The following is a 25,031-nucleotide window of genomic DNA, read 5'->3' on the forward strand; positions in this document are numbered from 1 at the left end:
TTATGGTTACATCAAGATAGTTAACCGTAACTGATGAAACTTCATACGTAAAGCTAAGGAAGGAAGTGGTTGATTCCATATATTCAACGAAATCATGTAAGGATTTCACATTACCATTCCAGAAAAGGAGAATGTCATCTACAAATCTCCTATAGTAAATGGCATTGGCAATAAAGTTTTCATTATTGAGAATATGAGTCCTCTCCCATTGATATACTGCTATATTAGCATAGACGTTTGCACAGGGGGTGCCCATGGCTACCCCCCATGTTTGTCTATAGATTTTATCCTGATAAATAAAGATGTTATTATTAAGTATCAATTCTAATAAAGTACAAATAATGAATTGCTCATTTTGATTAACCATATTATATTCATTTAAACAACTTCTAATAGCCTCGACCCCAAATTCATTAGGTATACTCGTAAACAAATTTCTTATGTCCAAGGTAACCATTAGAGTATCAGGATTTACTTTTTCAAGCCAAGGGGAATTTTCAAGATCTTCCAACAGTTTAAACGAATTTTTTAATATTGTAGGTATTATTTCTATCAACGGGGCTAACTTATGCTGCACATATTGTGAGGCATTCTCCGTTACCCATGACTGGCCAGATACTATCGGTCGCACTGGTGGAGGATGTATCCCTTTATGTGTTTTGGGTAACCCCTTAATGATGGGAATTAAAGGGGCCCCAATATCCAGATAATCATATATCTGTTTATCAATGCACCTTGACATTAGGAGATCGTAGAATACATCCTGAACATTTCTAATAATCAACATGACATCAGATCTGCTTATCAATGAATATGCAGTATCATCACTCAACATCTTATTCATCATGTCATTATAAAAACTGGAATCCATTATCACAACCCCCCCCCCTTTATCTGCAGGTCTGAATATTATGCCATCATCATTACATAATAAGTCCAAGCTGTATCTTTGCAACTCATTCATATTGAAGAACAATTTTTTATGTCTTTTTTCTTTATAATAGGCATAGAAATCAAATTCACATGCTCGTAAAAAGCACTCAATAGAGCTAGGTATCGGTGGAGTGAAAGTGCTTTTCCTTTTAAGGGTAGTGGCTTTGAATATATGTTCATTGGATTCAGAGTCTTTAAAAAGGAGCTTCAAAGCCACTTTCCTGGTAAATTTTCGAAGCATTATTAGCGTATCCGAAAGTTCACTGCCTCGAGAGGGAATAAACGATAGTCCCCTGTTTAACACAGAGCATTCAGCTTCAGTTAAATTCCTAGACGAAATATTAAAAAACAAGGTGTTCAATGTTTCTTCTTCCTGTTCTCCCAGTTGTCGCCTGACATCTTGCGCTTCCCCCTTCCTCTGCTGGTGGATCGCATCTGTACAAGATGCTTGTATGGAAGCGGGGAGTTTAAAGTAGATGCCACTTTAGGTGCAGTACTCGGTACACATGTACCTTCCTTCGGTCTAGCCCCTGCTGTCGTACATTTCAAACCTTGCTGATTGCAGGGTAGAGAAGAGGCAGATGAAATAATATCTACTTCTGATTGTGGAGAAGCAGATACGCCACTATTAGGTACAATGCTTTCTAAGTTGCCGGTGTTGGTACTACTGTTGGAGCTACTTGCTATATCATTGTTAGTTTCATTAGTCTCTCCAGAAACTGCTGTTTCATTATATCTTGGCCATAGAAAAATATTGCCGGATTGGAAATCATTACAGTCTCGTCTCAACTTTTTTAACTTCACTTGCTCCAATTTATTACTATAAAATGTTACTTGTGCTAACATATTATTTAACTTAGACATGCAATGCTCACTCTTATATTTTGCAATCATGTTTCTGTGCTCACCTTCAACTTTATTTATGAGTTCATTCTCTACCGGTTGGAAGTACTCAATGAGCAACCTCAAATAACTGTTGCCGAGATCCAGGTTTAATTGTTGCCATCTTCGTAGGAGCTCTGGATGCGCCTCTCCATAGCTCGGCATGCAGAGGACGCGCATGCCTCGCGGAACGACCTTGAAATGCAAGCACGCCTCCAGGTGTTTCCTCTGCCAAATGAGCCTGTGAAGTTTGTAGAGGTCATTCTCCAGGCTCCTAAGTTCTCCATAAAATTCCTGCATGTTTTCATTATAGGTATTCACCACTGGTGGAGCATTACCTTGGTTGTCAAAGTTCAATAAAGAATTTTCACGTTGATGAAACAGCTCGTTCCAGTTTGTAACATCACTAGCAACTTTCGGTGTATGGTCCAACTCTATATTCAGAGTTTCCATCGCGTGTTGGTTAGCCGGGAGCAAGAACAGAATGATTAAAAATATTAGCACCAAACCCAGCACGACCATCCAAGGCACCAGCAAACGAAAAACAGGATTATTCAACAAATCACTGAAGCCTCCACGATGAATTAGCAGCAAAGAATTTTATTTTTAAAATGAAACAAGCGCTTTCACGCACCTAACAAGTGCGCTTCATCAGGTTGCAAAATTTAAGAACAAATGTTAGTCTTATATAGTTATGGCATACACCCTGATTAACAGCATTTTTGGCGGCTAAAAAATAATTAGTCAATTAGAAATCACTTAATTTCGTTAATGCTTAAAGGCATAGTTCATAAGGATGTTCCGCTTAGAATCTAATGCAACTTTTTAAAATCTTACCACTATTATAGTAAATAGTCTAAAAAATATATTAAAATATAACAAATATATACAATGCATTTCCTTCAATTTATCAAAAAACCATATAGACATGAACTTAATACAACCCTAATATATATAAATTTATAATTCCTATTTATTCCTATCTATATACTTATCTTAAATAGATGTAATACATTATATTTATAATTTCAAGAATCTGCATAACAATTCATACTATATGTAGTTTGATAACCATTAATATATAAAACAAATAATAACAATTGAATATGTCATATAAATATATATATTATATATATCAAATTAAATCAGATATATAAACTGAAAAAAGAATAAGATAAATGTGAAGAAGAACAAGATGTGAAATTAGAACAGCCAAACTTGAGAAATCCCAGAAGGGAATTTGAGAAAAAGGGAGGGAGAGGGGAGGGAGGGGGGGAAGGGGTAGGAGGGGAGGGGGGAGGGAAGGGGAAAAGAGGAAAGGAAGAAGTGGGAAGGGAAAGGAGGACAAAAGAATGAGGAGGGAAAGAAAGGAATGGGGAAAAAAGAAGTAAGAAAGTGAAGGGAAACATGGGGGGAGAAAAATATAAAATGAAGAAAAAGAAAAGATAAAAAGAAAAGGAAAAGAAAAAATGTGAGGTAAAAGAAAAAGAGGAAGGTGAAAGAGTTCTACAACTATAGTAATTGCACTGTCATATAAATTTGTAATAAATAATAATAGTATAAAATGCACATATATCTCAAAAGACCCCATTATATGAACCACCAGATATTCTTAACATAATATTATAGTTAATATCAAACCTAACCAACATGACACAGTCTTTCATAGCAGCGCTGGTCTAATACTAAGGGCTGTATTTAAACCTGGCTCTATATGTGCCCTAAGTGTTAGTATCCATTTCAATTCATAGAGCTCTAATGTGCCTAATACATTGCCTTCTCTTCTGTTAGGATATAATATCTGCAAAACCCTGAATTTGAACATATGGGATGGAAACGATTGGCAATGCCTCGCTAAAACATTGTTTACATTCATTTTCCGTATATCATATATGTGGTTGTAGGCTCGATCTCTGAGCCTACGCGTTGTCATACCCACATAATATACTTCACAATTCTCACATGTGGCTAGATAAATTATATTTGTGGTATCACATGTGGCATAGAAATTCGGTGTAAACTTAAAACCAATTTCTAAATTTTCATATGATTGTTCATCTGTGATATATTTGCAGATGCAACATTTCCTACAGGGGAATGTTCCTTGCCTAAAACTAGTCCTAATATCTAATGGTGTGTGTAATATTTTTTCTTTACATAATAATCTTTTCAAATTTGGACAATTACTATATCTGAAGTTAGGGTATTCACCCACCACGTTCTTCAATTCTTTATTCATGCAAAGCAATTTCCAATTTTTGTATACGATCTCTTTTATGTGCTTGACATCATTGGTGAATTTGATGTCATATTGCACTTTACCTATGTTTTGTTTATTATAATATCTACGTGGACCTTGCTTAAGGCAAGTGTTGTGAACTAAATTATTTCTATCCTTAGAGCTTGTCAGCAAATGGGTTGGATAACCCCTATTCATAAAGCACTTGGTTTGAAAATTCAAAAGTTGTTCTCTGTCTTCAATATTGTTGCACAGCTTGGTTATTCTAGCCATCTGATTTTTCACAATGTTAGGAAAAATGTGCCGTGGGTGCATACTCTCATGGTGGAGTATGCCATTTTTCCAACACGGTTTTCTGAATAGAGATGTAGTAAATCTATTCATAATATTTTTTGTTATGGTTACATCAAGATAGTTAACCGTAACTGATGAAACTTCATACGTAAAGCTAAGGAAGGAAGTGGTTGATTCCATATATTCAACGAAATCATGTAAGGATTTCACATTACCATTCCAGAAAAGGAGAATGTCATCTACAAATCTCCTATAGTAAATGGCATTGGCAATAAAGTTTTCATTATTGAGAATATGAGTCCTCTCCCATTGATATACTGCTATATTAGCATAGACGTTTGCACAGGGGGTGCCCATGGCTACCCCCCATGTTTGTCTATAGATTTTATCCTGATAAATAAAGATGTTATTATTAAGTATCAATTCTAATAAAGTACAAATAATGAATTGCTCATTTTGATTAACCATATTATATTCATTTAAACAACTTCTAATAGCCTCGACCCCAAATTCATTAGGTATACTCGTAAACAAATTTCTTATGTCCAAGGTAACCATTAGAGTATCAGGATTTACTTTTTCAAGCCAAGGGGAATTTTCAAGATCTTCCAACAGTTTAAACGAATTTTTTAATATTGTAGGTATTATTTCTATCAACGGGGCTAACTTATGCTGCACATATTGTGAGGCATTCTCCGTTACCCATGACTGGCCAGATACTATCGGTCGCACTGGTGGAGGATGTGTCCCTTTATGTATTTTGGGTAACCCCTTAATGATGGGAATTAAAGGGGCCCCAATATCCAGATAATCATATATCTGTTTATCAATGCACCTTGACATTAGGAGATCGTAGAATACATCCTGAACATTTCTAATAATCAACATGACATCAGATCTGCTTATCAATGAATATGCAGTATCATCACTCAACATCTTATTCATCATGTCATTATAAAAACTGGAATCCATTATCACAAGCCCCCCCCCCCTTTATCTGCAGGTCTGAATATTATGCCATCATCATTACATAATAAGTCCAAGCTGTATCTTTGCAACTCATTCATATTGAAGAACAATTTTTTATGTCTTTTTTCTTTATAATAGGCATAGAAATCAAATTCACATGCTCGTAAAAAGCACTCAATAGAGCTAGGTATCGGTGGAGTGAAAGTGCTTTCCTTTTAAGGGTAGTGGCTTTGAATATATGTTCATTGGATTCAGAGTCTTTAAAAAGGAGCTTCAAAGCCACTTTCCTGGTAAATTTTCGAAGCATTATTAGCGTATCCGAAAGTTCACTGCCTCGAGAGGGAATAAACGATAGTCCCCTGTTTAACACAGAGCATTCAGCTTCAGTTAAATTCCTAGACGAAATATTAAAATTTTTGTCTGCAAAATGCAATTACTGGTGCCAGGCACTTTGTGAAGACCCTGGGCGCAGTAAATACAGCCAAAGGGCAGTGCAGAGAATTGGTAGTGCATTGTACCAGCTTTGAATCTGAAGTATCTTCTGCAATTTTGTCTGAGAGAGACATGCAGGTATGCCTTTTTGAGGTCCAGAGTAACAAGCCAAGCCTTCTTGCCCAGCATGGGTAGAAGCTGCTGTAATGTCAACATTTTGAATTTCGGAATATCCTAAGTATTTAGAATTGAAAGGTCTAGTATGGACATCCAGGCCTTATCCTTTCTGGGGACCAGGAAGAGTCTTGAGTAAAATCCTTGTCCTTGTTCCTGTTGTGGTACTTTTTGAATAGCTCTCATGTCCATGAGGGCTGAAATTTGTTTTTGTGCCTCTGCCCATTGATTTTGTGGCAGGTCTGGCATTCCTTTTAGCCTTGGTAAAGTATGAAAGTGGAGCCTGTAACCTTGAGACACAATATTCAGAACCCATGTGTCTTGGGTGATTGTTTGCCAGTTTTGAGAAAAAAAGTGCTAGTTTTCCCCCTAAGGGGGCTTACAAAAGGGAAGTGCTTGGCGTACGAATGGGAAAGTCATTGTGACTGTTTCCATTAAGGTTGAGACTTGTCCTCACCTCATTTTGGGGTTGAGGTGCCCCACTGTCGTTGTCTGTTTGATCCTTGGGGTTGAGATCTGCCTCTTGAGCATCTGTATCTGCCTCTCTGACCCTGGAAAGGACCAATTCTTTGTTGGCCAATTTCTGCTAAATCAAGGTGGCTGTACCTGTAAGAAATCCTTGACTGTTTGCATAGATTTAGCTTTATCCTCCACTTTCTTTAACACCTCTTCTGTCTTAACACCAAACAAGGTATCATGCTGTAAAGGAGCATCCAATAATTTTGCCTTAACATGATCAGGTAAACTCTGTTCTTTTAACCAAGCATGTCTTTGAATCACAGAACCTGTAACTGCGGCTCTACAAGAGGCCTCTAAAGAATCAAAACCACATTGCAGAGCACGTTTTCCACCTGTTCAACTGCATGCAATAAATCCTGCATTTCTTCACAATCAGGAGCTTCTGAGCTTGCAAGCATTTTCTGTTTTAACTGAGCCATTAAATATTGTTGGTACTTAAGCATGTGAAACTGGCAATTTAAAGCTCTTACTGCTAAAGTTGCAGAAGTGTATACTTTCTTCCCCCATCTATCCAAAGCTCTGGAATCTCTGTCAGAGGGTACTGGATTTTTTGCAATGTAAGCCTTAACCCGTTTTGGACCCTGGGAAATAGTTTCTGGATAAGCAGAAGGGTTTTTGTAAAGAAACTTGTGAGAGTCAGGGACTCTATAATACCTATCTGGCTTGGCTGGAGCGGGGGGCAAAGAATCAGGAGATAAACTGGATTCAGAGAATACATCATCCACAATATCTAGCACAGGCAGAATAGCCAGGGGCCTGTGCTGAGGCAATAAAAGGAAATCCCTGAGCCTTTTCTTGGATTCTGAGTAATCCTTAGTTTCCCAATGGAAATGCTCCCTCATGGTATGTAAAGTTTCCCCAAAAGAATAATCCTCAGGAGGAGAGGCTGAAGGGATAGATTCTTCAGCATCAGAGTCCTCATAGGGGGGTAGAGAGTATCCCTGGTCTGAAGAGGAATCAGAGGAAATGGAAACCTGATTAGAGGAATCATAGTCTGTATCCTACCTAGGCCTTTTCTCAAGAGGGGGATTGGAACCCCTGATTAGAGTAATGAGGTATTCAGCCATTTTAAGCATCTGTTTCTTAGGCATGGAGGACTGTCCAGAAGAATGCTGTACTTGTTTCTTTGTCTTTAACGGCACTTTTGTCTTGGCTGTTGTTTTAATGGTAAGTTGTGAAGGTCTGAAAACACCCTCAGAAGCCGATGCCTGCTCAGCGGCTCTGGACCCATCTGAGGGATTAGTTTCCGTAGGCCCAATACCTTGAGTTTCCAGAGGCCTAGTTGTCTCCACATGGGAGTCGGAGGCGGCCTGCGGCTCTGAGGTAACGGGTGTCAGGGGCTGCGAAAGCGCCTCACTGAGAACTGGCGACTGGCCTAGAAGAGGTTTCGTCATCGGTTTTGGACCTCGGATGCCTGTCTTTATCCTTGTCCTTGTGTTTTTTCGGTATTGCGGACGTCGGTTGATCTGACGGCATAGTATAATTGAACCTTCGGCCAAAGTAGTGCAAAGCAAAATCAAAACGTCTTTTTATAGTGCGTTTATTAAATCTAGCACACAACTGACAACTAGTGATGTTGTGATCAGGGCCTAGGCATGGAATACAGTAAGAGTGGAAGTCCTTATGAGGTATTGGCTTCCCACAAGAAATACAATTATTAACTTTTTCTGACATCGGTCTGAGGCAAGAAAAAAGTTTCCCCAACAGGGTACTTATCTTTATTGAAGACTTCGGATCTGAAATTCAACTTCGAAAATCTCAGGAGTCGGCCGACTGGCACCTGCGAACTGCTTCTGCTTCGGGCACCGCACTGCAAGAAAGACTGAAGAAAATGGTGTCGGATGCATCTTATATACCCCTGGCGCACTGACGTCAGGGAAGAAGCGACAGCAACCGACGCCGGACCAAGACTTTGGAACTCTGGCTGACTGCGGGACCGCCTGATGGCAGGATAACCCAAGTGTAATGACTGCAGCAGTGTAACACGATGAACATCAAGGAAGCTAATCTGGTGGTCCTCTGCCATAAACAAACTCTACAACAGAAGAAAGAAACTGTTGCAAAAAAAAGAGTAAAATCCCATGACTGGAGGAACTCCCTGGTCAACCTCAGTAAGAAGGTGAGATCCCTCAAAATCCTCCAAAGCTAGTTACAAAAACAAAATTGCCACTGACTCTAAAGACAACCACAAAGCATTCTATAGCTATGTCAAGAATCTCAATGGTAACACTCAGATCTGCTCTGAGTTACAGCACAATGGCACTAAATATACAGAACCAACTGATACTGCCAACATCCTGGCAGATAGGTTCATTGCTAACTTTAGCCCCCTCTCACCCCCCTAGAGGGCCCATCTCTATACCGGAAGAATGCAAAGTTCCTGTAATCACGGCTGCACAGGTAAAAAACACACTCTCCAAAGCCAAGAACACAGCATCCATGGGACCTGACAATATCCCAGGCTGCTTTCTACACAAACTACAGAATGAACTGGCACCCTACCCAAGTACCATGTTCAATCATAACTTCACCTCAGGCTTTGTGCCCACTGAATGGCGCACCGTGATGGTTATCCCACTCCACAAAGGGGGGGGGGGTCACGACAGACCCCAGGAACTACCGCCTCATTAGCCTAATGAGCCTGGTCTGCAAGGCCATGGAACGTATCATCATGGAACTCATAAACAAAGACATTGGTAATCACCAAACTCTGGACCCTACCCAGTTCGGGTTTGTAAAAGGCAGACCATGTCTCCTAAACCTGACTGACTTCTTTGAAGCAGTCACCAAAGCCATAGATGAGGGTAAGGTGGTTAACACAGCTTATCTAGATCTCACCAAGGCTTTCGACACCATCCCCCACTCTGGAATTATAGATAAGCTCACTAAACTAGGTATAATCCCTATGTCACAAGATGGGTTGCCAACTGGATCATGGACAGAACCCACACTGTGAAAGTAGCAGACTCCAAATCCGACTTCAGACCAGTGACAAGTGGAGTACCACAGGGTTCAGTCCTGGGTCCTCTCCTCTTTGGTATCTACTTCTCTGAAGTACAGGCTAACACAAAAGGTCTCTGGCTAACAAAGTCTGCAGATGACTGCAAACTAGGAGCCATAATCGAAACTCCTAACGATGTGGACATACTACAAAAGGGCCTCAATGAGACAGATGCCTGGTGTCATAGCCATGGCCTGAAGCTCAATGCCAAAAAGTGTACTGTCATCCCCTTTGGTAAAAACTCTGTACCCATGAACTACCACATAAGTGGTAGTCTACTTAACGCCGAAAGTGTGATAAGAGACCTTGGGACACAGGTGGACAGTGATCTCTCCTTTGATAATCACATCGCCACAGTGGTCAGGAAATCTTTCTACGTGGCTCACCTCATCACAAAAGGTTTCTCATCCAGAAAAAAAGAGGTCATTGTTCCCCTCTAATCCTCACTCATTAGACCCATTATAGAGTACAACGCCCCTTTTGGTATGTATCTCACAAGACATCTACAACAACTGGAAAGGCCGCAGAAATACCTCACAAAGAGGATTACTGGCTTCAAACAGATGCCCTACGGAGACCGTCTCAAAAAACTCCAGCTTTACTCCATCGCATATCACCTACTCAGAGGCGATCTCTGCCTAACATACAAAGCTATGTCAAACCCAGAGCTGTCAGACATGCTCCAATTAAAGAAAACCCAATCCCTCCGAGCTACACGCTCTAGGGACCTAAACCTTGTCACCACAATAAACAGAACATGCTGGAGGGATAGATTCCTGTCCCAGAGACTTCCCATACTCTGGAACAGACTACCTATCTATGTCAAACAGAGCTCCTCATTAGCACTCTCCAAGAAAAATCTTGATGATTGGATGGGAAATAGGAAATTCACCCCAGGGATCACTTCTGTGGCTCTGTTCGACAGGGGCACAGGAAAATAATTTTCTTGGGTGGCGAAAGCCAGGGTACCTTTTTTGGCTAAGCTTATATAGGCCCTAGGGCTAATAGCCTAGTACCTACCTATGAACCTGTCAATTTTCTAAGTTTGTAAGAGCAGTGTTTAAAAAGTCTCCAAATTTTCTGGCCTTTGTCCAGAGTTTTCGCTCTAAGAAGTTGAGAGGTATGCCAGGGAGTATTTATTTCAGAGACAGAACCATCACCATTCTTTCTCTGGGAAGTTGTTCATCTAGCTGCATTTAAAAGAAGGCACTGTTGTTTTTGCTTTTTTTTTTTATCCAGTAATGAACTTTGAAATGCAGTGCCAATTTTTCTTATAATGTTATGTTGCAGTTCAGTCTCATTCCTACATGCTCATAAGTGTTGATTACTGCTATTATAGGTTCATAGGTTCATACTAGGCTATCTGCCCTAGGGCATTTATAAGCCTAGCCAGAATGTGTTTGGCTTTCGCCACCCATTTTAAATTTATTTTGCTATGTCTTTTTTCGAGGTTAGTATACTGTGCCTCTGTCTAACAGTGACACAGAAGTGATACCCGGGGTAAACCTACGATCTCCCATCCACTCATCAAGATTCCTCTTGAAGAGAGTCAATGAGGGACTCTGCCTAACCTGGACTGGGATTTTATTCCAGAGTGAAGGGAGCCTCTGGGTTATGAATCTGTCCCTCCAGCATGTCCTATTTATTTCAGTGCTGAGGTTCAAGTCTCTCGAGCACGTAGCTCGATGGGATTTAGATTTTCTGAGGTGCAGCATGTCCATTAATTCCAGGTTGGACATAGCTTTATACGTCAGGCACAGATCGCCACTGAATAGGCGGTATGCCACTGAGTAGAGCTGGAGTTTCTTTAACCGGGCAGCATATGGCATCTGTTTGAGCCCTTTGATCCTCTTGGTGAGGTACTTTTGGGGTCTTTCCAGTTGCTGCAGGTTTCTGGTAAGGTACATCCCAAAAGGGGCATTGTACTCAATTATGGGCCTGGTGAGGGATGAGTAAAGAGGCATGATGACCTCCCCTGATCTAGATGTGAATCCCTTCATGATTAGGTGGGCTATATAAAATGTTTTTCTAACCACTTTGGCCACGTGGTTGTCAAATGAGAGATTGCTATCAACTTGGGTCCCCAGGTCCCTAATTACTTCTTCTGTACTTAATGGATTACCACCTATGTGGTAATTTGTGGGCACTTTGTTTTTGCCAAAGGGGATGACTATACACTTTTGGCATTTAGCTTGAGGCCATGGCTCTGGCACCAATTGTCTGTTTCTATGAGGCCCTTTTGGAGGATGCTTGTGTCGGCTGGAGAGTCGATTATGGCGCCCAGTTTGCAGTCATCTGCGAACTTGGTCAGCCACAGTCCTTCCGTGTTGGCCTGTACCTCCGAGAAATATATACTGAACAAGAGAGGTCCCAGGACTGAGCCTTGTGGGACACCACTTGTAACTGGTTTGGAGTCTGACATGGCTCCAGCAATTCTAACCATGTGGGTTATGTCATTGAGCCAGTTTGCAATCCATCTAGTGGCAGAGGGGTTTATATTTAAGCTGGTGAGCTTATCTATAATGCCCGAGTGGGGTATTGTATCGAAGACTTTTGCGAGGTCCAGGTAGGCTGTGTGGACCACCTTCCCCTCGTCAATCGCCTTGGTGACTGTTTAAAAGAAATCAACCAGGTTTAAGAGGCAGGATCTACCCTTAACAAAGCCGAACTGGGTAGGATCCAGTGTCTGTAGGTCCCCAATATCTTTATTTATGAGGTCCATGATGATCCTTTCTATAGCTTTGCAGACCAAGCTAGTCAGGCTTATGGGGCGATAGTTTCCAGGATCCGTTGAGGCACCACCTTTATGGAAAGGGACCACTGTTGCTGTACACCACTCTTTGGGTACATATCCTGTAGTAAGGCTGAGATTGAACAGTAGTTTTATGTTTGGGTTTAGCTCTTCTTGGAGTTCATGTAGGATGCAGCCCGGGACACCGTCTGGTCCCATTGATACTGTGTTTTTGCTTTGGAGAGGCGGCTCTTACCTGAGCATCTGAGATGTCAGGGGGGCAGCCCTCTGCTGGGATAGATATTTGCCCTTTTGGTGGGGGGGGGGGGGGGAGTTTGCGCTGAACCTGTCAGCTAGGATGTTGGCAATGTCTGTGGGTTCAGTGTATTTTTTGTCATTTTGGACTAATTCTGAGCATATCTGGGAATTACCACTCAGGTTCCTAACATAACTAAAGAAAGCCTTCTGATTATCCTTAGTGTCCTGTGCAATTTTTCTCTCGAAGCTGGCCTTAGACAATTTTATGAGTGCCCGTAGTTTTGTGCTAATACTGATCAGTGATGCCTTCCCTTTTTGGGATTTCGCTCTATCATTTAGTAGCTTCCTCCTTCTATTGTATAGTTTGTTTATGGCTGGGGTCCACCAGACAGGACGTCTGCTTTTGGAGGATTGGGTTTGGTTTTATTTGGGATCGCATGATCCATGCATTCCTGAAGGTGTTATTAGAATGCATTTATAAAGGATTCTGTGGTCTGGGCCGTATTTTCCACAGGCCCGGGGGCTTTGAAGGATTCCACCTCGGTTTTGAGGAGTGTGAAATTTGCTTTAGAGAAGTTTTTCACTGTGGTTTTCTGGGCAGGGGGTGGGGTCAGGATGTGAATATCCAGTGAGATTAGTTTATGGTCTGATCTTACCAGTGAGGGATACACTTCTGGTCTGGAGCATAGAGTCCCCATGTTGGTGATGATCAGGTCCAGTATGTTTTCCCCTCTTGTGGGAGTGGTAACAAGTTGTTCCATAGCATTTGAGTTTATAAATTCTAGGAACCTTTGGGCTAGGGTGTTGGAGCTAGAGTAATGCTCCCAGTCTATGTTTGGGTAGTTGAAGTCGCCCAATATAATGGTGTTTGGAGAGACCTTCATATTTTCCAGTGTTCTCAGGAAGGCCGAGTGGGGTTCCTGGGTTTGGGAGGGTGGTCTGTAGCAGGCTATAAACTGGAAGGCAGTTTTACCCACTGTTAGTTGCACATGGATAGTCTCTGATGCTTCGTGCTTTGCCACCAACCTGGAGGTGTGGGTATCTTTGATGAATATCAATACTCCATCTCCTTTTGTGGTTCGGTCCAAGTTTTGGGGCCGAAAAGCATGGTATGAGGTATAACCTGGTAGTGCTGGGGTGCTCTCGGGAGCCCTGAACCAGGTTTCTGTTACTGCACAGATATCGATGTTCTCCATGCTAAGGAGAGTTTCGAGTGCGTGCATCTTGAGGTTTAGACTTCTGGCATTGAGTAGCATTACTTTTAGTTTCTTATCCCTTGTGATACCTATGGAGGTGGGTTTGTCTTTTGAGCCTTGCCTAAAAAAGGCACTATGGGGGTAGCAAGAGCCTTTGCCAATATCCGAAAGCCCAGGGGTGACAGGTGCAAGCCGTCCCTACTGAAGCATCGTGGCTTGTCGAGCATATCATCCCAAGCTGACAGGCATTGGATCCCCTTTGAATGACACCAGTACTTAAGCCAATTGTTGAAATTGATCATCTTGTCTTCATATTGTGGCATCATTCTTGATGAGGGTAAGATGCTACTCAAGGTCAGGGTCATACCGGCGTGGGCTACATGCTCGGAGAGCTCCTTTATGTCTCTTTTCATGTAGTCCAGGGAGGTACATCTCAGGTCATTCACACCAGCATGGACAATGACCGAGTCATATTTGTACTTGCCTTGGCGTGACCCGAGTGCTAGTGTTATGTGTCGGATCCTAGCGCCAGACAGGCTGCTCACCGTGACCCTCTCCTTGTTCAGCCTGGTGAGCGGGACGTCAGTGTGCCTGACGATAGAGTCACCTATTACAAGTGCATCAGGTGTGTTGTTTAGTCTTAAGGGCTGTGACTGTTCGGCACACTGGCTTTGCGAGATATGTGTTGCACGTGTTTTGTTTTGAGGTAGCGGATGCTTGGGTGTCTGCTTTGGAGGTCTCTGCTGCTTGGGCAGATCTTTATTTAGAGCCTCCGAGTATGTTTTTGTGTGATTATGTGTTTGGTTTGCTGTCGTGGTAGGTCTATGTGAGACTGGAATTGTAGTGAGTGTGGTTTCCTTCTCTTCCTGACTGGTTATGCCAGTACTGAGTTGAGAGAGCTTAGCCTCCAGTTTGGCTATATGGTTGCATTTCTCACATGTGTTGGAATTTGTTGGGAGGAGGAGAGGGTTGTCTGTGTACATGAGCCAGTTGTAACATTGCCTCAAGATTCCCAGATTCACCAGCTGGACCAGAGAGGAGATTAACAACTGACCTTTGGACATGCTAGAATAATATTGGGAATTCCTTAATAATTGAAAACAAGGGCCAGTGGGGAGTGAGGGTGTAGTGCTTTTAATTTTTAGTGCTGACTTATATAATTGCTTTAGTGAGCAAGTGCCAGGTAACTTATGTGCAATGTGTTACAGGTAACTTAAATGCAAAAACGACAAACAGTAACTTTGTTTCAAGTGAAACAAGGAAATAAGTACAGTAAGCAATGCAGATATCACTAGTGATCCACAGAAGCGCTGAGAAGCCGCGTATTAGGTGGAATTAGCGTTCCAGGGAAATAACAAGCAAACAAACAACAAGCATATAAACAAAGCTAGATTCAGCAGGCCTGGATCTAGTCTATGCTACAACAAACAAGGTGTACCAATTTCAGTAAAATACAGTTCAAATATTCAGGCACTATAAACCTTTAACCAGAAATTCCCAGCTCAGAAGGGCAGAGTCCAGCCTCTTCTCCCACAAGAGTGCAGACCACGAACCTTCTTAATGTAAAATAACTGGCCTGAAGCCCAAGTGCTTAAACCAGAACTAATACACTTTAAGAATAACGGACACTGGGCTCTCAATCAGCAGTTCCAACTTAGAAGGATGAAAGCTACCTGTCCTGCCACCACAGTGCATGCCACAAACCTTTCTAATGTAAAACAACTGGTCTGAAGCCCAAGTGCTTAATCCAAAAGACTTGGAATGATAGCTACACTTTAATCAAGTTACTACCAAGCAGTAATAAATACAATTGAATACTTTAGAGAATGCCTGGGTTAGTGCTCAAGTTACACAAACAAAGCTAGATCCAGCAGGCCCGAATCCAGTCTATGCCACAGCAAACAAGGCGCACCAACTTCAGTAAGAAGCAGTTCAGATATGCATGCACTATAAGCCTTTAACCAGAAATTCCCAGCTCAGAAGGGCAGAGTCCAGCCTCTCCTCCCACAAGAGTGCAGACCACGAACCCTCAATGTAAAATAACTGGCCTGAAAGCCCAAGTGCTTAAACCAGAATTAATACACTTTTAGAATAACAGACACTGAGCCCTCAATCAGCAGTTCCCAACCTAGAAGGATGTAAGCTACCTGTTCTGGCACTACAGTGCAGACCACAAACCCTCTCAGTGCAAAACAACTGGTCCGAAGCCCAAGTGTTTAAACCAAAAGGCTTAGAATGAGTTACACCAAGCAGTAATAAATACAATTGAGTGCTTTTAAGATGATGCAAAAGTAAAATAAAGTAGGTAGAAACACAAGTACAGTAAAAGCAGATTATTTTTTTTTTTCTCAACAAGTGCTGAGATCAAAGAAACAGATTTGAGTGCTGAAACTAGAAAACTGGCTAGTTATAAGAAAATAAAAACTAAGCTAGAAGGCTTCCCTCCAACACAGAAGGGCTTGGGGGCTCAGAAGCCTACAAATAGTCTATACCACTTAACAGGAAAGGCAGGAAACAAGCTTAATTTTTTTTTCTGTTTCCCAGATGCTCTCTTTGTACACAGTAGGAGTGCCTGAAATCAGAATATGATCTCACTGCACTCAGTTGAGTGAGCAAATGAGATGGGCCCAGGAGCATCCAAACACAAATTTACAAGAGGGGCGGGCAGTTTCAAGGCTACTAAGATTAACACCAAAACAAAAACAGGGTGGGTGGGACTAACTGAAGAGCAGTCAAAACTTCCAGTTCAGTTAATATTCCTGCAACACAGTTAAAATCAATTTAAATGCTGTATTTTTTTTAAAAAAAAGTGCAGATAAAGGTACTTAAATTCTCTTATACGTCCAGTTGAATACAGCAAGTTCTTAGCTGGCCAAAGCTGAGGTTTTTAAGCAGAAAATATTTCACACTGTACCACTTAAATAGGCAAGGACAGGAAATCAAAGAATGTGGCTACCCCCACACCTGTAATTACTAGCAAATAACAAAATTCAGCAAACACTGACTAACTTCCAGTTCAGTTAATATTCCTGCAACACAGTTAAAATCAATTTAAATACTGTATTTTTGGAAAAAAAGTGCAGATAAAGGTACTTAAATTCTCTTATACGTCCAGTTGAATACAGCAAGTTCTTAGCCGGCCAACGCTGAGGTTTTTAATTCTAACAAGTTGATAAGAACCCATGCAGTATGGTATAAATGCTCTTTTTATTGAATACACTAAAATGGATAGCCATGTGGCACATATGGATGCCATCATACCTGGTGTGACATATATTAAAACACCTTATTAATGCACATGTGGTGAAGATGCATGTACTGATGGGGCTAGCAGGAAATATGGAACAGTTCGTGGGAGAGGGATGTACATAAGCAAGATAAAAAAAGAAGGACTAAGAAAGGATATTAAGTTGGGACATGTACCTGTCAATTAATGCAATTCAAACAGTGATCCATTATTATTTGTGTACAGACCTCAAAAATAGATGCAAAGGCTCTTGAAAAGTATGCCCAGTCAAACATCTGGGTAGTTAACTACCATAAAATCTGCTTAATGCATGGCATATAACTCCTCCCACTTTCAGTGGGTTTGTGGAATGTTACTCGGAAAAATAAGTTACACTATAAAATCTGTTAACACATGACCTGTATACCTGACAGTGTCACTAGGGTTACCACCTGTCCCTCTTTGGGCAGTTGTGTCCTTCAAAAAAAAAAAAATATATAGAAAATGGCAAATGTGAGATTTTAAGACAAAGACTTGTAACTTGCATAGAACGGTCATTGTCTATTTTAAACACTTTAATGTTAAAAACTAGCTATAAGAGCAAGCTTTTACTTTGAAAAAAAAATGACATTATGTTCTTTGCACTGGCTGTGGGTACATTTTGTCCTACAAAACCTCACATTTCTACAAAAAATGTCCCACTTTCAGCATTTGAAAAGGTGGCAACCCTAAAGCGTCACTGTTTTTTTTTTCTTCTCCTTCTGAAAAAGGCAGCTGAAACACGTAGGCCCTCTTTTTTTAAATTACTGGTGCCACCACTTGATCATGTAGGTGGTTTTCTGTCCACTAAACAGTTTCAAAACTGTGCGTGACTGTAGAACAGTTGGAAAATCATGCAAGAGTAAGCCAAGCCAAGCCTGAAAAGGAGTTCATCTGCAAACGGTACTATTATCTGGCAGATCATGTGAGGGGTGAAATCAAGCTTGAAACTAGGAAGTCTTTCATAGCAGTTTTGAAAAAAGGGAAGGAGGAATACAGGCCTGATGGATACAGGTAAGGAGTTCCAGGCCTTAGTAACCTTGTATGAATACAGACAATGCCCAGCAGATTTGCTAAGTTTGTAGACAGGAGTTTTTGGTCACTAGATTGCACTGACTGACTGGGAACATAACTGTTCAAAAAAATTTTTTTTTGTGCTGAACAGGCAGACGGATGCTTAATAATTAGTTAATAGTTTGTAATTTTGTTACATTTAGCAGTTTATTTTTTTAATATTACTGTAGCAGTTAATTTTATTTTTACAAAAGAAAATTGCATTTCAGTTTTACACAAGTTCAAAGTTTGATATAAGTTCAAATGTTATTATAAATGAAACACTTATTCTGGTTATATTTTGTGTTCAATATTTTGTCTGTTCTTACAGGTTTATAGGTTCATAGGTTGGTACTAGGCTATCAGACCTAGGGCCTATACAAGTCTAGCCATAATAATTCCCTGGCTATTTCTTCCCACACTATTTACTTCCCTGGACCCCTGTCTAGCAGGGCGATTGACATGATCCCCAGGGTGAATTTCCTTTCTCCCATCCAATCGTCAAGGTTCCTTTTGAAGAGGGCCAAAGAGGCACTCTGCTTGACATGTAATGTATGGGCAATCTATTCCAGAGTCTGGGGAGTCTCTGGGTCAGGAACCTATCCCTCCAGCATGTTTTGTTTATTGTGATGACAAGGTTTAGATCCGTGGAGCATGCGGCTCTGAGGGATTGGGATTTCTTTAAGTGTAGCATGTCCAACAGCTCTGGGTTTGACATGGCCTTGTATGTTAAGCAGAGATTGCCTCTGAGTAGACGATATGCGACAGAGTATAGCTGGAGTTTTTAAAGGCAGTCAGCGTAGGGCATCTGCTTTAGGCCTGTGATTCTTTTAGTGAGGTATTTCTGTGGCCTTTGCAGCTGTTGCAGATGTCTTGAGAGGTACATACCAAACAGGGCGTTGTATTCTATAATGGTTCTAATGAGGGATGAGTACAGTGGGACAATGACCTCCTTTTTTCTGGATGAAAAGCCCTTAGTGATGAGGTGTGCCACATAGAAGGATTTCCTGACTGCTGTGGCGATGTGGTTATCGAAGGTGAGAATACTGTCCACCTATGTCCCTAAGTCTCTTATCACACTTTCGGTGTTTATTGTACTGCCACCTATATGGTAATTCACGGGTACATGTTTTTTCCCAAAGGGGATAACTATACATTTCTTGGCAGTGAGCGTGGGCCCATGGCTCTGGCACCAAGCATCTGTTTCTGTAAGGCCCTTTTGTAGAGTATCCACATCATTTGGGGATTCAATAATGGCTCCCAGTTTGCAGTCATCTGCGAGCTTTGTTAGCCACAGTCCCTTAGTGTTGGCCTGTACTTCAGAGAAGTAGAGGCCAAACAGGAGCGGTCCCAGGACTGAACCCTGAGGTACTCCACTTGTCTGGAGCTGGATTTGGAGTCTGCTACTTTTGCAGTGTGGGTTCTATCAGTAAGCCAGTTAGCAACCCATTGGGTAACGTAGGGATTAATGCCCAGCTTAGTAACTTTATCTATGATTCCAGAGTGGGGGATGGTGTCAAAGGCCTTGGCAAGGTCTAGATAGGCTGTGTGGACCACCTTACCCTTGTCCATGGCTCTGGAGACTGATTCGAAGAAGTCAATCAGGTTCAGGAGACAAGATCGGCCCTTCACGAACCCAAACTGGGTGGGGTCCAGTGTTTGAAGGTTGCCAATGTCTTTGTTTATAAGTTCCATGATAATACGCTCCATTGCCTTGCAGACAAGGCTCATCAGACTGATGGGACAGTAGTTTCTGGGATCCAAGGTGGATCCCCCCTTGTGGAGTGGGATAACTGTAGCTCTGCACCGCTCAGTGGGCATGAAACCTGAGGTGAGGCTATGATTAAACATGACACTTAGGTGAGGTGCCAGTTCATATTGTAGTTCATGTAGTACACAGTCCGGGATGTCATCTGGTCCCATGGATACTGTATTCTTAGCTTTGGAGAGTGCGTTTTTTACCTGTGTGGCTGTTATTACCAATATTACCGGAATTTGGCAATCTTCCGGTATTGAGATGGGCCATTTAGGGGGTGAGAAAGGGGTGAAGTTGGCACTGAATCGATCTGCCAGGATATTGGCAATATCCTTGGGATCAGTATATTTAAAGCCATTCTGTTTTAGCTCAGAGCAGATCTGAGCATTGCCATTTAGATTCTTGACATAGTTATAGAATGCCTTGTGATTGTCTTTGGAATCTTTGGCAATTTTATTTTCATAACTAGCTTTGGAGGATTTTATGAGGGATCTCAGTTTCTTACTGAGTCTGGTAAAGGAGTTTTTTGCATCCTGGGATTTTCCTCTTTTCTGCAACAGTTTCTTCCTTTTGTTGTAAAGTTTATTTATGGCAGGGGACCACCAGATTCAATCTGTGTTTTGAATGTGGGTATCCCACAATTCCACGGGAGTGGGTGGGGCTACACAATTGTGTATGCAAATTTTATGTTCATAAGTGTCCAGATTTGTGGCCAGTTGTACCTACTTTTCATGGGCCTTTGTCCAGATTTTTGATGACTCTGTGCTAAGAGGTAAGAATTCAGAAGTATAGAGGTGGGGGAGTGAGCAGTGTTACAAAACAATGTGTACAGCTGGCAGATGCTAGTAAAACTATTCAGGTATGGGTGAAGACTGGTTGTCAGGCACATGATTTTGAACAAAATGGTATGATGACACGGTATTCTGAAGGCAACAGATATATGAAAATTAGAAGGTCAGGGTTTGGTACTGCGGTGGTGGTGCTGTGGTAGAGTTGTCGCCTCGTAGCAAGATGTTGTCCCGTTCGAATCTCAGCTACAGCGTCTTCTGTGTGGAGGCATATGTGAATGGGTCGTGCCTTCGTTGAAGGTTGTGTGTCAGGGCTGGTAACCCGGTACGTAAAAATCCACTACCAATCATTAGCGAACCGGAGTTCCGCTGTGGCGACCCCTAACCGGGAAAAGCCAAAAGACACAAACAAAGAAGGTCAAGTTTGGTACTGTTACTTAAGGCACATAAATGTATGTAATGGTATGTACCAAGGGATAACTACACAAAACAATGATGGAATTGTATGTTGTGAAGTGTCCAATAAAAATAATAGAACTCATAAAATTCCTCATATTGTTAAAAAAAAAAATCAAGGCCAGGCTGCCACATATTCTTCTGTAAACTCGACACAGCCAAAGTAAAAAATACAAGGCAGACTTCTTGTGGTGTGTACATTCACTGATCAGTTGTCAGTAGCTAAAAAAAAAGCTCAAAGAAATGTTCAAAGTGTGCAAATGAAGCCATCTGGAAATCTAAGCCTGAAAAAGACTCATTTAGTATCTGTGAGTGCTCAACTAGAATTGCATGAATAACATGAGACAGTAAAGTTCCCTTGGAAGCTTAAACACTTTGTACAAGCACTGACATTCTTGTAGATATTTGAGACCCATAATCTGATCGTAGTACAGTAAAAAATCTCTGAGGTCTGGGTTTGTATGTGATGCAAGAATTTTGCCGTTTACCTTTGGTAGGACTAAGATTAACAATGCAGATATCAATGGAAAGAAACACTGAGACCCAGGAAGGGGGAGAGGGCAAGGATGTGACTTTCTGGGACTGATTAATTCAGGCTCATATGGAACTGGTAGGGTCTCTATGGTCACTAGCTCTCTGACAGACAACCCCTCTTAACAATCCGTTATGGAGGCTTTTTCCATGCAACTCATTCCCTAGTTCTCCTGTGGAACTGACAGTTAAGTTTAATATTTCCCCAACATAGTGATTTTCCCTTTCTGGTAAAAGGTTCCAGATGAAGGAAGGGCAAAAGGCATATCCAACTACAAGCACATTATTATGCTCCAATGAAGCCCTAAGTGTTAGGCATAGTAAAGCAGGATTTTCTTGCTGAAAATGTCACATGCTTAGAGAGAGACCTAACTGCATTCTCCCAAACAATATGTCACTGATTTCATCTCCCACATGCACAGTTTTTGTGACAATATTTTCTAGTGATATCAAGGGCCTTGGAAAAATTCCCAAAGGCAAACATTAAACTGTTTTTACAGTAAGTAATCAGGAAAAAGATTTCTTCCAAACTAGGAGTGCTTGGCTTTCCTGAAGTAGCCTTGAAGGAGCTAACAGACTTTACTCCTCTTACAGCATAAAAAGAACTGAAGTCAACATGTGTGACTTCATCTTCAAGTACCAAGCATCATGTTGACATTGGCAGCATGGGACGAGCCCAGCTCCACTCTATATGGATATCCCAGCTCTTCTAAATGGATGAACAGATACACACCTATAGCTAAGTCCAGTGTATAATGAAATAGTACAGCAGCGATCCTATTAATGACCATAAAACTTGAAAAATGCAGGTAGCAAAATACAGACAAGTTTTTATGCCGAAAGAATATGTTTTAATTCATTACAAAGCCTGCAAGTAGAGCTAGTCAACTATACTTACCATAATACCCGATGATTCAAAGTGCACCTCATTAAGTGGGTTAATTCTGGACTGCTGAGTCTGTAGTGCATAAGGAAAGGAACTGACTTCCAGTACAATCAAATTGAAGGCCTCAAGAACCTCTCTGCAGTTCACAACTCTGTCACTCAGGCCCTGAATGGGCTCCCCATGAGACAAGGAACCTGAAACACTGAAAAAGAAATGTTGCAGAAGCTTATAGGGTTGTCAGCAGAGTCACACTAATTTACTAGGCATTCTCCTTCACTTTTAATAATTATATACAGCTTTATAAAATCAGTGAATTGCACATATCACTCAAAACAGACCTCTACTACCCCAGTATTCTTACACCTTCCATAGTGGCAAAACCATACACATGAATTCTCTAACAAAAGAAGATATGGCAAACACTTTTACAACTTTATCCAAAAATTACATGCTGAAGACTAGTTCAGTGATTTGAAGGAAGAGTTCCTAAATGCAAAATCAGAGAACAACTAATGGCCAGATGCCAGAAACCAGCTAGAGCAAGCTGCGCATACCTCTCAACTGTCCAGATTTTCGCCTCATATTTTTGGCCCGTTTCTCAAAATTGTGGTTTTCTGGCAAATCACTGAGAATGGAAGTCAGAAAATAATGGCAGACATTTGAGTTTCTGACTTCATATCCTTCAGGAATACATGCTAATGCAAAACCTGTTAGTCTATCGACTTTCTAAGTTTGTAAGAGCAATATTTAAAAAGTGTTCCTGTTTTGGGGGGGTTTGTCCCCCCAATTATTTACAGCTTTGTCCAGATTTCTTGCTCTGAAAGGTTGAGAGGTATGCTACTGCAAGATGTCATCTTGCCATTCTTAGGGGAGGGGAGTCAAGGCTATGGGGTATGCAGCAGACAGATACCACATAGACTGGTGCTTTGGTACTACAGGGACTTCTCTGGTATTGCAATGTAAGTAAAGGGAAGGATGTGAGAGTAGAACAAAGGAGAAAACCATTCTATAGTATACCAGCCATGGGAAACCTGTCCTAAGGTGAGCAGACAGGCAATGAGGCCAGCTGGCACATCTCTGCAGCTGTGAGACCAAAAGCTTAACCAAAAAAATAAAAAATCAGCATGTTAAGACATGCTTTCAACTGAAATACTGCTTGTGCTATGATTACAAATCAAGATAACTTTATAGACTTGGATATAACTTTATCAACCTAACTATGGACTGCATCCATCAAGAAATGAGCAAAGAAACACACTGTGCTCCTCTAGACCCCATATAACAATGATTATAACTGTTGAAACCTCATGATTATAACTCCCTCACAAATTTACAGGCAGAGATTATCTAAAATAATGAACAATACTACACAGCCACTGTAACATGGGGTGCTTTCTCATATGTAATGTGTTTTGGGATCTCATTCAGCCACACTGCTTTCTATTTCACACAATTCCACAGCCTCTAGGCAGGCTGTCATAAACCATCTCCTTGTTATGTGCTCCTGACAGCGCCTAACTATCTGAAAAGTTGTTTAATGAGAAGGATCCAGTACATCTAAAAGATTAATGTGTTAAAGAGGAAGCTCACACAATAACTTAGCTTAAATGTGGCTTTATCACCTAAAAAGAAGAAACCTGCAAGAATTAGGCAGTTCTCTTCACAGCTCTCCCAACATGAGGAGTCTTAACAGTTATCTAAATGCAAATGCCTCATTTGTACAAGTTATAAGCATTAGAAAGATCTGTTAAAGGGAATCTAATATTTTATACAGTGCACACAAGAGGTTTTGAAAACGTAAGAGCAAGTACAGTTGTCTACACTTACCATAAATGTAGATGTTTGAGTGTATTCACTGTTGCAGTCATCACACTTGGGTTATCTGCCTGCAGGTAGCCCTCAGTCGGCCCGAATACCAGAGACTTAGTATTTCTGCGTCAGTTGCTGTTGCTTCAGTTCTGACAACAAGGGTATAAAAGCAGGCAGCTGACGCCATTAAATCAGTTTTTCTTGCCCCAAATGTCAGGAGCTCCCCCAAATAGGGAACAAAGTTATGGTGGGGAAAAACATCACCCGTAAAAAGTAAATACCAATAACCCAGTAAGGGATGAATAATAGACACAGAGAGGAAAGAGAGAGAGAGACAAGGGGGTTGGAGGGTGGAAAAAGTACAGTTGTGTACACTTACCATAAATGTAGATGTTCGAGTGTATTCACGGTTGCAGTCATTACATTTGGGTTATCCCTGCCAAGATAGCCCTCAGTCGGGCCAAATACCAGAGGCTTAGCATTTCTATGTCGGCTGCCGTCGCTCCAGGACTGACGTCAGGTCATCAGTAGTATAAAATAAGGCAGCCAACACCATTACATCAGTTTTAATTGCCCCGTCAGGAACCCCCATGAGGGAGCTAGGTTATGGTGGAACACCACCACCAGTAGAAAGTAAACACCAAAAAGTTCCTTGTAAGGAGAGACAGAGACAAGGGGGATGGAGGGAGGAAAAAGTACAGTTGTGTACACTTACCATAAATGTAGATGTTCGAGTGTATCCACTGTTGTAGTCATTACATTTGGGTAATCCTGCTGGCAGGTTGCCCTCAGTTGGCCTGAATTCCAAAGTCTTGCCTCCTGCATCGGTTACTGTCGCCCCTTCCCTGTTGTCAGGTCA

General features: G+C 41.4%; 1 protein-coding gene across 1 annotated transcript in view; it reads right to left on the reverse strand.

The window, feature by feature from the left end:
- Positions 1–25,031, reverse strand: part of GREB1L (GREB1 like retinoic acid receptor coactivator) — a 3,215,862-nt gene that overhangs the window by 914,995 nt on the left and 2,275,836 nt on the right. The window contains exons 19-20 of the mRNA XM_044065377.1: positions 22,384–22,565; positions 7,143–7,172 (exon numbers count right to left, since the gene is read on the reverse strand). Coding sequence (XP_043921312.1) covers positions 7,143–7,172; positions 22,384–22,565 — 212 coding nt within the window. The remainder of the gene's footprint in view (positions 1–7,142; positions 7,173–22,383; positions 22,566–25,031) is intronic.

This window comes from Protopterus annectens, chromosome 3.part0 (genome assembly GCF_019279795.1).
Source record: "Protopterus annectens isolate FY-2018-M chromosome 3.part0, PAN1.0, whole genome shotgun sequence".
Classification (NCBI taxonomy): Eukaryota; Metazoa; Chordata; order Ceratodontiformes; family Protopteridae; genus Protopterus; species Protopterus annectens.